A 17,872-nucleotide genomic window follows, 5' to 3' on the forward strand; every position below is an offset into this window, starting at 1 on the left:
TCAAAAGAAATTATATGGAATATTATATGTAGGCCTTTCTCAACTAGTGCCACACACCAACCTTCCTAATGTTACACTTCAACTAGAAGTGAAAAAAAAAAATCTGTATCAAGTCCTGATTTTCCACTCCATATCCCATTCTGATTCTCATTCACTGCCATTATAATGCATGTTAAACCCTGCACAACAGGGAATGTTTAATCTAAATGTAATTCTGCTCCTGCTCTTCTCCCTTGCCATGAAGATTTTTATGAGGCTTTGTAAACCATTTTAACTACAAAATATAAATTTGGAAGGTAAACTACATAAAGGTGTCTTTGCAACTTTCAGTTGTAAAACTAACCTAAACCAAATGAAAAGGTAGATGGATTGGTGGTTTTGCTTCTTCTAAGGACAAATTGACTTTTCTTTTCTCTGAAAAGCTGCCATTGAAAATGACTAATAATAAGAGAGCAGAATCAAAGCAAATGCCCCTAACATTATGTAATTGTTCCTCTAAGCACTTCTGGGTTGAAGAATTGAGAATCCAACTAAAAACTAAATTCTGTTTGTCGTAATAATGGAAAAATAAAAAAACCCCCAAACATTGGCTTTGGAGGGATTATTTGCATAACAGGGAAAAGGAAGATTTTGTTGCACAACAGAAGAGGAGAAAAACTTTCTAAAATACAACAAATTGTTGAGGTGGTTAGAAAACATTACTGCATAACTGCTTTACACATTCCTTCTCATCCATATACAGATAATCCAAAACAAAATATGACAGGCACTTAACAAAGTCTAGTTTCAGAAATACAATAGTACCAAACAATTTTATTAATATTTCATACAAATTTTGAAGTCAACACTGACTAGTATTTTGATGTTGATGAAGGCAAACAAAATTAATAAACAATAGGTTTCTGTGTTTTACATTGGACTAGATGTTGTAAGCAACTGTCTTAATTATAAACTAACCTAAAATAATAATGATCAAAACAGGGTAAAGCCAATACATTTTGTTTTCTTTACTTTATTTCAAAATAGAGTGATTATAAATACATTCTTGTTATATTTCCTTCCTAACTCTTTGGATGCAACCAAAAAAAAAAAAAAAAAAAAAAGTCTCACTGTGCTCATTTCATACAATATCAACATACAAATCATGCAAAAGATATTATAGATATTATACCACCATCAAGTTCTGGATGTTTTTTCTTGATTCTGAAACATTTGTTAACATTATTCACAAGGCCATGCCTTTATAATTTATATCATCATTATGGCTTAAAAAAAAAAGCATTTAAAAATATATATTTATACTAGATTGCTGCATTATTGTCAATCTTGAACACTCAATGCAAAACATAAATCACCTGTTCTTGTGTTCTTGCACCGCGGTATTTGCTCTCTGATAAAACTGCACAATCCTTTTTTTCTTTTTCAAGGAAACGATTACACTTTATTGATTTCATTTTTAAAAATGGAAACTTTTTTATAATACAATGGAGACAACAGATTATGCCAACACCTTCACTGGTTTAGTTTATGGGTCTTAACAGCCATTTTACAAGCGTGGCCACTCAAACCAATAAAATGAACAGACAGACCCGTTAAGCCACACCCAAGAGTCACCTTCTCAGAAAGACTGACCAGAGATTTGAATGGACATCACACTGAAACTGCTGCGCAGACACATACACCGCTTCAAAACATGGAGAAAACAAACTCAGGTTGCCATTCAAAGTAACAACTCCACAGGAAAAAATAGTGTCTTCGCCAGCTTCTGCATTCTTCACTCACACTATTATGCCTACATATTGCACCGTACATCGTAAAACACTGAGGGACAATTTCTACAGGGAGGTCCAGATTTGTGCAACCTTTACTGGTGATGCTGGTGAACCTACACCCAACTGCATAACCCCAGAGGAGTCACTGGGCTCTATGGATTATATACAATGGGTCTGAGCTGGCTTCTTCTGAAGGCAATGACAAAACTCTAGCTAAGCCCCACTCTTGGGCAGGTATCTAATTATTACCTCAGGAACATGATTTAGATTTCCTCTGCACATGATTTAGGTGGGGGTGAAATGCTTTACTGCAACTGGGGCCCCGGGGATCAGAAAACTCTGACCCAGTGTAATGGTACAGCATAACGGTTCAGTTCTTTTGATCAGCAAACAGAATACACCACTCCAAAACAAAAAAAAAAAACCTCAAACAAATTAAAAAACAACAACAACAACAACAACAAAGCAATAAACCAGAAGGAACATCACCAGAAAACCTCAAAACACAAAATAAAACAAAAAAAAACCCTCATTTTTTTTTTTACCTGAGGAAGGTATTATCATTTATCAGTGTTCTTTTGACTCAGGGCAGCACAAGTCATAAGCACATCAGTTTTTTCATCACTTAGAAGTATTTCCATACTTGCTATTTTTAATATTTTTGGCACATTCCTCTCAGGAGGATCACACAGGACATGCCAGTGACAACACACCGAGTGTGTCAGACACGTCCTGCTTGGGCAAACCCCAGGGAACTTGGACACACAAATCCAAATTTCAAATAACTTCAAATTACTTCCAAATTATTCTCAGGAGGAATCATACAGGACATGCCAGTGACAATGCACCGAGTGTGTCAGACATGTTCTGCTTTGGCAAACCCCAGGGAATTTGGACACACCCTCAAGGACACAGAGCACTGTGCAGAGCAGACCCAGGGACCTGGGTCATCCTCAGCAGGATCCAGAAGAGCCCAGCTGGTCAGTGCATCATGGACCCTCCTTAACCCACAGACAATAAACTCACACGTTCTCATCCAAACCATGCATTGCATCATTGGCCAACCAGGAGCTTTTTATGGCAGAGCTGAGTGTGCACGCAGCATCCCTGTCCTCAAAATCCCCATGACATTCTGAATTAAGTTAATTATTGTGCATGGATAGATGCAGCTCTTTGAAAGAAACTCAGCCATTAATTTGTCTCTCGTCATTTTATTATCTGAAGTCATGTATGTACTTTGCAGTACGGAGAAAAAAAAATAATAAAACCACCCTCTTTCTTAAGCCAAAAGAGCATAAACAAATGTCTGAAAGTAGAGAAATGTTTTGTTTGCTTTCTCTTAAATAAGGAAATAGTGCTTTTTTTTTTTTTTTTTGCTTTTTTTTTTTTTTTTTTTGGGTCTATTTTGATAAAAATATACTGCAGGCTGTTTGCCAAGTATCGTTCCAGAATAAAAATTTCAACTCAGTGTCATGAAGCCCTGAAATTAGAGGTTTATATTGGAAATAGCTGACACAGCCTTCTCCACAGTATTATTATTGGGACTTGCTCTAATTTTTGCTAACTTCAAATTCATGAGAAACGTTCATGTTTATATCCTACTATCTTAATTGACTTATGTATTGATTATAAAAGGTGGGGGGGGGGGTAAAGGTTCCAAAAGCAAAGGAGATAAGAGGGTCTTATCCAAAGCTCACCAAGTCACAGAAATTTTGTTAATCTGATAGATTTGCTGTAGGTTGCTTTACCAATTTACCTCCATTCTCATGTCAAAGAACCATCTATCAGTGAGATACAATGGGGATTTTCCATTCTCCTACCTTTTCTCCTGGCTGTTAACATTCAGCTCTCACAAAGGCAAGTTTTTACTCTCCGTTATGAGCTACACAGTCTGAACCGAGACCACTATATCCATTTTGCACTGTGGGCTTAGACAGGATTTGCCATATTGTTCACTGTTCTGATCAGGTTTTGCTGACTAACAGCAGCCAGAGAGATAAGAACAGAGAACTTCTGCATGTGCAATAACAATACTCCCCTTAGCATGAATTCCTGTAAATACTTGTGAAAAGAATTCAGATTAGGCTGTAGAGACCTGAAAACCAAAAAAACCTGATGGCAAATAACTGCCTGGGACACAATACTAAGAAACGAATCAACCTATTTTAAAATGCACCATTGATAACAAATCTGAAATAAGGTGATATGCTAATCTCACAAGAATAGTACAGAACAATTTTTATTATTATTATTAATATTATTATATCTGATCACTTAATTCTGGATGATGCTATACATTACATCCCCGGTTGCTGTTTGGTATATTGTTCTGGTTTTATTTATACTGAATGATTAATGCATTGTGATCAGGAAAACGAGTCAGGCATATTAAATACATATTAAGGAGTACATATTTTTTTTTCCTATGTAGTATACAAAGTATTTCATAAATATGAATTATATTACAAAAATAATTTTTGCTACGCTCACACAGTAAGCACTTTGACAATTTCGGACAACCTGTTGGGGTTGCAAGAGTTTCACGTAACTGAGAAGGAACTCTAGTTTTAATTGGAGATGAGTCTTAGAACAGATTCTGCATAAATTTCAAATATTTTCTTCAGATGTCACGAATACTGCAGAAGTCAGCTTGAACTACTTTCTTTCTTTCTTTCTTTTTTTATAATTTTCTGTATAGACATGTATGCTTCAAGTGGTCAGATTTATTTCATAGGTATGTAATGCATGGTATATTTTAAACAAATATTTGCACAATTTAACATTATAATTCCAGTGGTTTCAAGATGCAGCCCATAAATGTAACCAATTTACACATACTATTGAATGTTCTCTCTTTGCATGCTTGTTACTTTCCAGATAAGCTTTAAACAGTGCCATTAGAACACCACAAATCAAAGGATTACTCCAGTTCCACCAACTTAAATCCACGTGCAGGATGAAGGACCCAGCTGAAGTACAAATATCAGTACCAGGTTTCTTGTGTTTGTTCTAACAAATCACAAGGAGACGATGGTTTGCATTTTAAGATACAAAACATATATGCCTCTTGAGGTTAAATTCAGTGTAACGTGTATAAAGCATCCCTTTGGCAATAGAGTTTGCAGTATCCCTACAGGATTCCACAGGGCATGAGCTTTATGGAGTAAAATCTATTTAAGGAAATTCTCCTCTACTTGACAAATCGTACGCAGCTACAGTTAATCAGACACCCTTGGACACACCTGTACATACCTCTATGCCTATCAATAGAATATAGTATTTGGAAGTTAAAAGTCAACAAAAGGCACTTTCATCATTAAATAAATGTCCTCTGTAGGCAATAAGATTGTATGACCTATATTTTATTCAAAGCTGTTTGTTCTTCAAGGACTTGTAGGTAGTCAGGTGAACCTTGAAGTTTAGCTTTTAGTTCAAAATATTCACTTTTTCTTTGTTCTACTACTATTTTACTATGATTACCACCTATTAGAGATTTCTTGTTTTTTTTGTCTTGCAGTTTCTCTGGGTAACGTATTTCAAAGCCACTGACCCCTATGCTGTTGTATTCTTTTTTACTTTCCAGAAAATTCTGAATAAATACATTGGAATCCCTTCCAGGGAACAACTCATCCAGTTCATCGATTGTGCTAAGTCTTTTTCTGGAATCCACATGCAACAAATCTTTCTCCTTGTCATTCATGTTTCTCAGAATGACTTTTTGCCCTGGTGGGTCAGCAAACGTGAAGCCTGTTTCAGACTCCTTCAAGCCACAGGTGTGACTTTTGCTCATCTGCTCAATGGTTTGAGGAATGAAGGCCTCTGCACCCAGTCCATCTTTTTTGTTTGACTTGTGATCGTGCTTTCTTAGCTGCAGTTGCATAGAACTGCACTCCTGGTTTCCAATCCCTTCGTGCTTTATGGTGGGTTTTTTGTTGCGCCGAAGCACAAAAACGAGAAGACAAAAAGCAACGAACACCGTTAAAATCAGCACAACCAATATGCTCAGGATTAGGATGGACAATGGAACTGGGCCACCAGGAGGACTCCGGACTGGTCCTGGTGGTGTTGTGAAAATAACAGCAGGCATGGGACTAGTGAATAGAGCAGATGGCTTGTTTAAAAGTTTAGGGCAGAGGATCTCATTTTTCAGAGACTTAAGTTCTATGTTAGCAAACTGCACGGGTGTTTCACATTTCAACTCCTTCACCACAATACCGTCATTTAGTTTTTCAAGCCACAGTTTCAAAGCAACTAAATCACAAGTGCAGTCCCACGGATTACCTTCCAAATCTATTTGTGTAAGAGATTTTAGCTGATCAAGAACACCACTTACAGGTAAATACATGAAGTGATTGTTCCTCAGATTCAGTCTAGCAAGTGGTGCACCAGCAAAAATATACGCTGGCAAGCTTCTCAGAAGATTGTTGTTCAGGTAGAGCAACTGCAAATTTGGCATTAAGTCAAAGGTGCCTGCTAGGATTTCTTTGATAACATTGTATTCCAAATACAGATACTGCAAGTTGTGGAGGCCAGCGAACATTTCTGGGCTCAGACGCTCTATCTGATTGCCATTGAGATACAATCTCCGTAAATTTGTAAGGTTGCGGAAAACATCTCCTTTGATCACTGAGATCCGATTGCTGCCTAAATGCAGCAAATCCAGCCCCTCAAACTCAGCGAAATCCGTAGTATCCACATCCTTGATATAATTGCCATTCACGTGCAGTTTCTTGGCATTGAAAGGTTTGGGTACGAGTTCAGCCATCGATTCTATGTTTCTCTCTTGGCAATTCACGCTTAATCCCAAGTCTGAAGGATGAGTTTTGCAAACACAAGGGACGGGGCAAGGAGTTAAGGGAGGCACCCTGGTCTGGTAAGATACGATCTGACTGAGATTGTGATTGGACAGCGCTTTGCCTGCTACTATCCCCGAGATCTTGGAAGGGTTTGTAGTCTTTGGAGGCTTTGTGACTAATCTGTGCACTGATGTCTGGGTGGTGTGGCCGTTGGGCGTGCTGTACCTGGGCTCCAGCTGAGAGGGGGGCAGGATGCGCACGTCAAAATCGCTCCCCGTCCCCATGGAGCACAGCTCCTGCTTGTTGGTCTCCTTCAGCAGCCTTCCATACAAGTCACTGGGTGTCTCACAGATGGCTTCCCCGATGTAGATGTTGTAGGGCATGTTCTCCAGCCAGGCTTTCAAAGGCAACAAATCACAGGTACAATTCCAGGGGTTGTCTTCCAGCTGCAATTCGACGATCCGCCCGATGTGCTCCAGAACTCCAATGTAGGGAAGCTTCTGTATTCGATTCCCCCGTATATCCAGATGGGTTAGAGAAGCAAATCGAAAAATATTATCGGGAAGGAATGAAATCAGATTGTCATTAAGTATCAGGACTTTCAGCTTGTGAAGCTTATTGAAGGCTCCCCGTTCAATAAACTTGATTAAATTGTAGTCAGCTTGGAGATACTCCAAGTTCTCTATGCCAAGGAAAGTGTCAGCCCGGAGAATCTTTAATTCATTGTTGTTCAAGTGCAACTGCTTTAATGCACTAAGACCCATAAAGGCCCCTCCCTCAATGTTCTGTAACTTATTATTACCCAGTTGCAAGGACACTGCATGTGTAAAATTAAGAAAGGAATTTGGATATAGAATAATTAGCAGGTTGTTTTGAAAGTTGAGGTGGTAAAAATTAGACCATGGTGGTTTAAGCTGATTTGGTCTGTAGACTGCAACCTTCTCACAGTTGACATAGAGTACATTCTCAACTGACACACAGGAGCAAACATTGCAAATTTCCACAGATATATCAGCATCTGCAGTTGTAGAAGAAACTGGAGATGACAGAACCAGAAAGAGCCACAGAATCATCTTCTTATGATCAGCAAGCAACCTTAGGCTCCTGAACAAAGATAAAGAATCTAAAGAAGAAAGAAGGAAAGAAAAAGAAAACGTTTTTCAGTTGACATTGTTCCAAAAACCATCATTTGAGTTAGAAATTGTATACCACTGAGCTACTGTACCTGCCAAGGATTATAGACAAACTACAAGAACTGAATTTAAAATAACATGAAAGGCTTTAACAACCAAACAAATGCACGGGAGCTGGGATGATTTCAAACATGGAATGTAAATTTCTGTAGACAAACACAAATAACGCTCAGGTCTGTCAAATGTATTTCTCTCCCTTGTACATGCCAAGCATGCATAACTAACCAAGTAAAATAACCAAAGGAGATTCCAATTTTATGCATATTTACTCCCCTCAATTGTGCACTGCTCATATGCTGCTGTGCATTTCAGGGATATTAAACACAAATGCTGATGTTATGCATGCCCAAACATCTGGAATGGGACAGCACAACATGGAAAGGACGGAGATGCTGACACAAAAAGCAATGCCAATGCTCAGTATATATGTCTGGAGCAGTAACACACACAGATATACCACTGTGATAAAGATATTCACTCAAGGGCTACATGGGCATGCACACACATTGTTTCTGTCACTTCTGATATCTGGTTTAAATAAGTAGGTGGTAAACTGACTGCAGAAATAAAACTATCCACAAAACAAGATCAGCTCTGGGTGACCAATGGAAGCACACAGACATGGAAGAAGCATGCACAAGCATACAGCCCCATCCCCAGGAATAACAATACACTGACTTGCGGGGCAAAACAGAGTCACAGTCTGCCAGCCTGACACTACTGGAATCTGAGAATTATTTTTTTCCCCTAAAACATTATATAATTTGCTCTTATTCCGGCATTGATAAGAACCCTTTGCATATAGTCAGGCCAGCTGAGCTGCCATTTTTTACACAGAAGAACTCGAGCCACAGCATCTCCTCTGAGTTATAAGGCAGTATTCCCCCTCCCCCTTTTTTTTTTTTAACAAATCAGTCAATAATCAATACATTGCACACACACATTCCATCCTCCCATTACCCCCATTTCCCAACTTGTCCCTTTCATTTCCTGCTGTGGGAAGCCACTGAGTTGGCAGGAGGGAGCCAGAACGAAAAGTGGAGAAAGCAGGAGCCAGCTGCAGGGAGGAGAACCGGGCTGGAGGGGAGACACAAGGGGACGATGCGCCGGGGGACCTGAAAGGGAGGGGAGAGGAGGGACGAGGAAAGACCGCAGGACAAGAAGGACAAGAGGGAGATGGAAAGCACACAGGAGAGACAAGGAAGGATGAGAGGAAGGGATGGCCGAAGGGGTCAAGGAGGCCGCTTATCGGGAGAAGCGGAGCGGCGGCTGCCGATGCCCGCAGCTCCCGACCCCGGCCAGCGCGCCCCCAGGGGCGGACCGCTGCCCCCGCCGCTCCATCTCCCTCCCCCTGGCAGCCGCCGTTCTCCCGTATCCCTGCCTCGCCCACGCTCGGGTCCCTTATTCCTCCTGCTGGCGGGGCCCCCGGCCGGTGCCCGGCGGGCAGGCTGCGGGCGCTGCGCGGGGCTGGCGGCGGGGCGGCGAGCCCGGCCGGCACTGCCGGCACTACCGCAATTTTTTGCCGCATCCGGCTCGGCTGGTGCCGGCTCCCCTCTGCCGTGGGAGCCCCGTCGCCCTCTGGCTCCCGGCAGAGCAAGGAGCGCTGGCAGGGCGCGCACATCCCGGCCGGGAGCGGGCACGGCGCGGCGGAGCAGCCCCGCATCCCCTCCGCCGTCCCTTCGCGCTCCCCGCCGCTGAACGCACCGAGCCCCCCCCGCCCCGGTACCTTCGCAAAGTCCAGCCCGCAGCAGATCCATCCACACACCCCCTTCCCCAGTCCCACTGCGCACATCCTGCCCCCCCCCACCCCCCCCCGCCCCGTCCCTCCCACACCTCCACCGGCTTCTCCGGGCGGCCCGGCCGCGGTGGCTCCGCTCTCCCGGGAAGGATGGGGAGAGGGCAGCGCTGCTGCGCCTGGTGCCGCTGGCCAGGGCTCCGGGAGGCGAGGAGAGGCGAGCGCGATGGCTGAGAGGCTCCGGCAGGAAGCCACTGTCGCCTCGTCGTGTGCACCCCCGCCCCCCCCCCCCCAACTCCCCCCCCCCCACCCCCCCCCCACCCCTCGTCGTCTTTAAAACAGCACCGGCAATTATTATAGCAACGAAAACAAAAACCTTCGGGATACTTAAATGAAAACGCCAACGTCCAGGCGGCCCCGCCGTGCCCCCACACCCCCGCCCGCACTCACACGCCCGGCGGGCGCCCGCCGCCCTCGGTGATGCTCCCGGCGGCTCCGCGGTCAGCCCGGCACCGTCCCTACCTCGGCGCCCGGGGGGGTGTCCGCGGCTCCGCTCGGCTGCGCTCCGCCGCTGTCCCCGCGGGCTCCGGGGCGAGCGGAGCCAGGAGGGCAAGCCCGGCGCTGCGGAACCCCGCGGGCTCCGCCGCATGCAGCAGCCGCCCGGCTGAGCCCTGCCCCGCCGCCGCCGCCGCCGCGATCCCCCGCACACATGCGGGGAGAGGATCCCTGTGCACACGGGCGCCCGCTCCCATCGCACTGCTCTCGCCCACCCCCTGCGCGCACAGAGCCCCCTCCCCTCCGCCGCACGCACACCCGCACACACTCACACACGCTCTCACACGCTCACACACACTCACACAACACGCACCCAGCGCTGCTCCGGCGGGCAGGGAGACGCCGCTCTGGGGGAGCAATCCCGGCGCATCGCCGCGGCCGGAGCCTCTCCCGCAGCCCGGAGGCGCCGCGCCGCCGCCGCCGGTGCCTTTCCCGGGGAGCCGCGGAGCTGCGCCCCCGCCGAGCCCAGGCGGGGCGTGCGGGGCGGGAGGAGCCCCCCGGGACGGGAGGAGCCCCCCGGGAGCCGCGGGGATGCCATGGGCGGGCGAGGCAGCCACAAGTGCAGCCCGCGGCCGGGACGGGGCCAGCGCGGCCCCCGGGAGCCGCAGAGCCGAGCGGGGGAAGAAGGAGAGAGAAAGCGAGAAAAAGACTCCCCCCCTCCTCCTCCCCGCCGCTCTTTTCTGGTGATCTCCCCTCCCGGCTTGAAACAAAAGTAGAGGTGGAAACTGAGTGGGCAGGATGGTAACATTTGCTGCATTTAATGTGAATTGCAATTATGGAGCGAAATCGCTGCGAGGAGACATAGCCCGAGCCGTTCTTACGACAACGCTGCTATTTTGTCTATCTCATTCTTTGTGGTTAGGTGAAATTCCTTCTCTGCTTAGGTAACAGCTGCAGTCTGATGGAAAAGAAATCCTCAAATGTTATGCGCTGGTGCTAAGCAGATTCTTCTAATTAACAACTCCTATTGACTCTGCCTTTCATAATACACTTTAAAATGGTAATGAATACCCTCAAACAAGGTGACATCCCATTCCAAGGCAGAAGAGTCAGTTAACCAAATGAAATCTTGCAAGGGGAGTTCAGCTGCTTGTCCTTTACCACGGATGCTAACGTGATCCAGTTAGAAAACTGTTTATGTGCCGTACACAAACCGGTTGTGAGTGCTAGATCTGGGCAATAAACGCCAGGGAATGGGAAACAGCAACTGCTTTCTTCATTTACTGAAATGAAATAAATAGCTTGCTCCGAAGGCTGACTGCATCTAATTGAAATAATTGCAGAATGTTATTTTGCATTATGGGGTTAGACTGATACCTGAAAACAAATGCAGCTGAGACATCAATAATTTGCATATCACAGCAGAACTGAAAGTGATCTGTGATTAATATTCAGCCAATTAAAAACTGAAGTCTTTAAAATGTAAACTCTCTTAATTATGGAGCCATTAACAAAGTACTGTTCACATAAAAGGGGATGTGTGTGTATAAAGGGCCCAGTTTAGAAGGATTTGCATATAGTTTAAGCTGAATTTTTCCAACACTATTTAAATAAACTAATGAATTAGAGAGCAAAGGTCTAGAATAAAATTCATTTAGGAAGATAGCTGGTTTATAACTATTTTAGCAGCAGGCACAGAAATGCAGGTGTAAAGATCAAGATGCCCATTTTGTTTAATCAGCAACCTCATCTGGATGTTAAACTAATTTCTTGCTTATTTGGTAGGTGAAAGAGCACATTGGCAGTTTCAAAGAGATCACTACTCCCACCACATTCAAACAACTACTTAGAGACTGAACTAAACATCAAACAGGAAGAATAATAAAATATTGTATTTTAAGCGAGTAAACTGTGAAATGAATAAGTACTTGAGAACTGAAATTACACTCTAAGTAAACAATTCTGGATGTTTTTTAGAGGTGGATATTAACAATGGTGCATGTTTATGATCTTGTACAACTTATCCGAGAAGGAAACATAGTTATGCAGCACAATTTCATTATTAGGGTTTCAATATGTCATATATTTATGTTTCTAATTTTCAGTCACTAAAAATACCTTCTCCTCCAAATCTTAAGTGATTTCTAAGCTACCTGCCCTAGCCTACATCATGCCAAACCCACAAATATTTAGGCTTTCATGTCAGGACCACAATCCAGAGCAAATTGAGGGGAATTTAAAGTAGAACATAGACTTGGATCCAAGGTGATGATGTTCATCAGGAATAAAACACTTTAAAGGGTTACATCCTAGAATCACTTGGTTGCACCCATTTTCTGAGATCCAGCTTGAGGTTCTGTGACTCTCAGGAGAAATTTTCTGCATAGCCTGATGGCAGGTAGTAACTGGAAGACAGCAGAGCCAGACAGGGCAACTTGGAGTACCTGGTCTGGTCCCTGAAGTTTACAGGATTACCTCAGGCTACACACCGTGCTCATTTAATGTCATCTCTAACCTTTTCTTAAATTTCCTACTGTGATGGAACCTCATTCATCTCCTCAGATTCGTTTTCTCCCCTGCCTGTTGTTTGCCACAGCAGCACGTGTTTATTCCTTCTTCAGCTTAGCAAAAGGAGAGCAAAAGCTAACAGGCAGACAGATTCATAGCAGGGTTTTCTGCAGAGAGAAGTAGCTGAAGAAAAGGTAGAAATGTGATGTACACTACTTCCCAGCCAAGCACACACACTCAGGGTGGCATTCAGTGCCACATCAACAATTAGCTTGTTGATAATGTCATCACCAAATCTAAGTAAAAGGTCATGGGAGAGAAAAGTACTTTTTACTCCTGGCTGCTGGCATTCATCATTGAATCCGCTCAGAAATTACAGGAGCCTGCTTATATTTTTGTTTCCTTTCTCATTTTTTTGTGAGATCTTCTAAACAATACTTTTCTTTTAAGCACACAGACATGCCTGGTCACCTACCTCTCCCAATTTAATTCTGGGCTGATGCAGGAACTTGAAGCTGAAACTGAGCTTTATGTGCCTTCACAGTCTGTCAGGAGGAAAAAAGCTTCCTGTAACAGAGCCATCAAAATGCAGAGGCCAGTTGAGATGCTGAGCCTACTGCTCACAGCAGGAGACCTTGGAGAGCATTTTCCTCAAGCCACGCATGCAAATGGGGCTGCAGCTGAAGGCGAGGACAGCTCTGTGCAGTAACTCGCTTTGTTTTCCCATCCACAGTCGTTTTCTGAGTGAGAAATGAACTGACAGGGAACAGGAGTTAAACATCCTACTCGTTCCTGAGCACTTACAAGCACAGTTTAAGATGCAGTACCTTGTCTTGAAGGCTTGATCCAGCGGTCATGATGCTGGTAGTGGGTTTTCTCACCAGTTCTCTTTCTGAACTCAGCCTGTGGGGTTGTCCAGCTCCATGACACTGTTTGTGTTTGTCCACAGATTCCCACAGCTGTGCTGGCAGAGCACAGTGGGCAGGCATTTAATTTCATTTAAGGTGCAAGATGTCTTTACTTATTTTCTTTCTCTGTGCTCATTTGCCCAGTGGTTTTTCACCCTCCAGCTCACTCTCAGAGGCTAAAGCCAAGCTTGGCCTATTCTCTTGACTCCTGAAACAACCAAAAATATGAAATCAGGAGACAGAAAATTTGGGAAAATACTTGGTAAAGAACTTACCGGGGATATTTTTCTATAGGGTTTTATGATATAAGGTCAAATGCAAAACTTACAAGCAACTGCCCTTGTCCTACCCACCTCTTGTGGGAACTGATCACTAAATGATTTCTCAAGATGAGGAATATATTTAAAATAAGGATCCTGTGCTGGAAAACTCTGACATTATTGAATACACCAAATCATGAAATAACACTTCATTCTCCCTGAGCAGACAGGCTATTAACTGAATAAAAGAACTGCAGAGAAAATTTAAAGAACTTTGACTGTGGCTGGAGATGTTAGAGGATAAGAAGGTGGGAAAATGTATTGTGCTATGAGAATTGGTTCTTTGTTTGCTCCAAATAACTTTGTCTTCAAGAGTGGAGCAAGGGAAGTCTTTTATGCCATGAATGCCATGCCTGCTATGCTTGCAGTCAGGATTGGGTCACTTGACATTAACAGAATATGAATTTAAAGCATTCTGATTGAAATCCTCACTCCTCCATGTTTTTCTCACACATGAGACTGTTTCCCATCACCCTGTGGAATCCCACAGACCTAAATGGGGCTTCTCACACATGTAAAGTTTGACGGAATAACTCCTCCACAGAGCTACATGCAAGCAGAAAGGTCTCTTACTTTATTTCTTGGACAGCTGAAGAGTAAATCTTACAAGAAAGAAAATCAAATAGTTGTCATTCAACCTCGAGAATGAAAAATAAAGATCCTGTTTAGGCTGGTGCTGTCTCCTGGATGAAGAGCTTCCAGCTGTGACCTTGTGGGATGGGGAATAGGCACAGAGCACCTTGCCAGCTACTCCTGTCTCTCAACACAGTGGGAGATTCTCTCCCCAGCCACTGCAGTGCCTCTGCTCATCAGCTGAAGGAGCACAGGCTACAACCAACAGGCACCTGCAGATAAAACCATGTGCTTCGGACTTGTTGCTGGATTTAGGGAAAAAAGTTACACCAAGGGGGAAACATCTGAAGTAAAATTGAGTTGTTGCATGGGTTTGCTCGTTGCTCTACTTTAATCTGCTTTTGCTTCTGGGGTTTCTTTTGCAGCTGGCCTAATTTCCTTTGCTTTCGCATTTCCTTCTAATTTCAATTAAAGCCTCCATAGGCTCATGAGCTAACAGAGCTTTTTTATTATTGTTTTTAAAAAAGGGAGCCAATACTGACTTTCCTGTTGCCTCTACACTATTGAAAGGAGTGTAGGAGCGTGATCTTTCAAGAAAGAAACTGCAACTTCTGTAGAGTTTCCTCACTTCACCAAAAAAGAGTCTGTATTTTCTCACACTTGTGCCTTTTAACATTTAAAAAGGAAAAATATCTTTTCTTCCCACACGTCCATGAAATCTCATTTTCAGAAGAAACATTTATGCGTATTTACTAAATAGCGAAAGAATCAAAGACCGATTAATGTGAAAAGTCTAAACTGGTGCCTTGAATGATTGAAACCTTGTAGTCTAAAGGCTAATTCTAGCATTACTGGAATCCTCTTAAGCCAAGAGGAGGATATGCTTGTAGACATGTTGAGCATAACAAAAAAGATTAAAAAAACCCCTAATGTCTTGCCTAATCTCAAGATCTACAACCTGAAAATATAAGAAAACCCAATCTCTTGACTAATCTCAAGATCTACAAGCTGAATACTGTTCTGACTTACAACATTTCAGGTCTTCTCCAAGGTGTGAAGTCTAACCAACCTCCAAGACAAATCTGAAACCAGCATTTTTACCATTATTACCAGCATTAAACCATTCCTTGAAATGTAAGGGGAAATGAATTTGATTAAAAGATTGATTGATAAATCAATAAAGACATTCAGATATTCACATATCAATAAAGTAAGCCAGCAGCAGTGCAGAAGGTAGAAAAAACTTCCACAAGGGGAACGAGGGGAGTCTTGCAAGGAACACGCTGAAGAAATAACTGTAAATATATTTTAGTAGCTGTTAGGCTGAAGAACAGGTTTGAGGGCCTGGAGAAGAGCAGCAGGGGGATGATTTTAGGAGGCTTGTGCAGAGTTTGGGAGGCTGGCTAGGAGTGCGTGAATAATATCCAGAGACACCTTTATCCACTAATGGAACTGACAGGAGCTGACAATTATGACAGTGGTAATGAACCTGTCTTATCTATTTTAAGACACCTTGTATGAAGAATTCAGCGAGGAAGAAAAAGAAGATTATTCTTTGGTTGGTTAAAATATCATGACTTCAAGGGATTCCCTTTCTGTTAGCTTCACATGGAAAATATACAAAAGCACCATAATTGCAGAACATTTAAATAGGTCATTTAAAATAGATCCTACAAAGTGAGAGGGAAAAAAAAGTCCACCCTACTTTAAAGTAACTTTTTTTTTAACAGAAAAGAAAGAGGACTTCCTTTTATCTTCTTATTCTTCTGTTATCTTCCATGAAGGCCAAGAAAGCCCATAGGTTTACTTTAGATAGCTTGTAGATTTACTTTATAAGGCTGCTTTGCCTTGAGATTAGCCCAAGTGTGATGTCTTCTCGATGTTTACAGATGCCAAGGGATCCAAGACATCTCGTTTTTTCCCCTTTTCAGTTTGTTCTGAAAACATGCTGTATTGACTTCCTGCCTTTTTCTTAGGTTTGGGTTTTTTTTTTTTTTTTGTGCTGTTTATCTCCAAGATCATTGCTTGTATTGCAGGAAACTTTCATTGGCATTTCAGTGGATGTAACTTTATTTTCTTGATAGCATTCCTGTTAGTAACCCTGTGGTTTTCATTGAGGTTGTGAAGTAATTTTTGGACAAACTCAAGATGTAATGCATCTTTTAGTGAAGCCAGTCAGGCTGAGATTCCTTTAAAATAAAGGGGTTTGATGCTTTCCTGTTTCAGTATGTAAATTATTTCAGTATGTAATGTCTTTCAAAAATAACTTCCACATGCAAATCAGCATTAGCTCATACTACAGGTTCAAAACCCAGTTATCTAACAACACAAAATGCTATTCCAGCACTGTTTCCCTTCTCAGCTGTAACTTGTTAGTGTTGACAGGTGCACAGTGACAAATAATAGAAGCTGAAAAGGTCTTTATCTGTATCCTTTTGGCTCTTTAAATCTGATTTATGGCTGGCAGGCCACTATGGCTACATGCATCCAGTGGTCCAAGTTTCAGCTGAGGTCAGTGGTCAGTGGCATTGGGGCTGCCACTCGGGTTCTGGTTTAGCATTTAATTATTTTGGAACTGCTTACCAGCATTTTAACAACATTTCTCTACCTATACCCAAACGTGGTTGGGCATTCAAAAATGCAGTTTGGGAGGCAGCCTATAAAACAATGAAGTCAATCTCACGCTGCTCAGTCAGACTATTTATTATCCAGTTTTGGGAAGAGGTCACTCCCATTATTGTTCTGCTTAGTGCACGCCTTGACTCCATCTCACGTTAACATCTATTTGTGTTTGTGTTCTCATGTTTGTTTTCTAAAATCATGAAAAAAGAATATTTCAGTTCTAGAGATTCACTGAGTAGGTGTTAGAATGGGGACAGCCTTGGACCTTCCAGACCCAGTTTTATTATTATAGGCAGAGTTGAGAATCAGTATTCCCCAAGGGCACCATAGAGGCAAACAGCTGAATTTTGTGGCCTTTATTCTGTCAACTTCTCTCAGCTCTGGATTTCTTTCAAGAAGTGACATCTCTATCATATGAAAAATCCCTACCCAACATTTAATCATTTTGTTGTATTTCCCAGAAGACTTAATTTTTAATTAAAACAAAAGGTATATTTAAAAGAATCGTTATTTTTGAAAAGCTAATTCTCAACAACAGCCAATGCTAAGCAGGGCTGATAATCCTAAAGTTGAAATGTCAGATATTAAGTACAGGAGAACACGGTAAGGAAATCTCCCTCAAAACATTTATCCTGGGACTATGACATTGCAGTGGCATCCCTACTAGACAGTTCTCTGAAAAAAGAAAATTAAAGATGAGGTTTTTAGATTCTTTCTCCAGACTAAGGCATAACAAAGCTATGACATAAGAATGGAAAATCTAACCTTTTGCTGGCTTTATAAATTGTAAAAACTTCCTGCATCTAAAAGGAATTGAGAAAGCAAATGGATAAACATAAATTGGAACAAGCTAGAAAGTCAAATTCAGAAAAAAACCTGACAGTTTTGAATCTGCATTTGCAAAAAATCATTAACATTTGAGAGTTAGCCAAAGTTCATAGCTGGAATTT

The 17,872-nt window shown here is 42.6% G+C and overlaps 1 protein-coding gene across 1 annotated transcript; it reads right to left on the minus strand.

Moving 5' to 3' along the window:
* Positions 1-793: 793 nt before the first annotated feature.
* On the minus strand, positions 794-10,405 carry SLITRK4 (SLIT and NTRK like family member 4). The gene is made up of 2 exons (XM_066202536.1): positions 10,365-10,405; positions 794-7,691 (listed from the first exon to the last, which is right to left on the minus strand). Exon 2 carries the CDS (start codon positions 7,639-7,641, stop codon positions 5,128-5,130), a length of 2,514 nt encoding a protein of 837 aa, XP_066058633.1. The 5' UTR covers positions 7,642-7,691; positions 10,365-10,405; the 3' UTR covers positions 794-5,127.
* Between the last annotated feature and the right edge of the window lie 7,467 nt (positions 10,406-17,872).

Source organism: Chamaea fasciata, unplaced genomic scaffold, assembly GCF_029207755.1.
Source record: "Chamaea fasciata isolate MVZ Bird 193981 ecotype frontalis unplaced genomic scaffold, bChaFas1.0.hap1 SCAF_22, whole genome shotgun sequence".
In the NCBI taxonomy this organism is placed as follows: domain Eukaryota; kingdom Metazoa; phylum Chordata; class Aves; order Passeriformes; family Sylviidae; genus Chamaea; species Chamaea fasciata.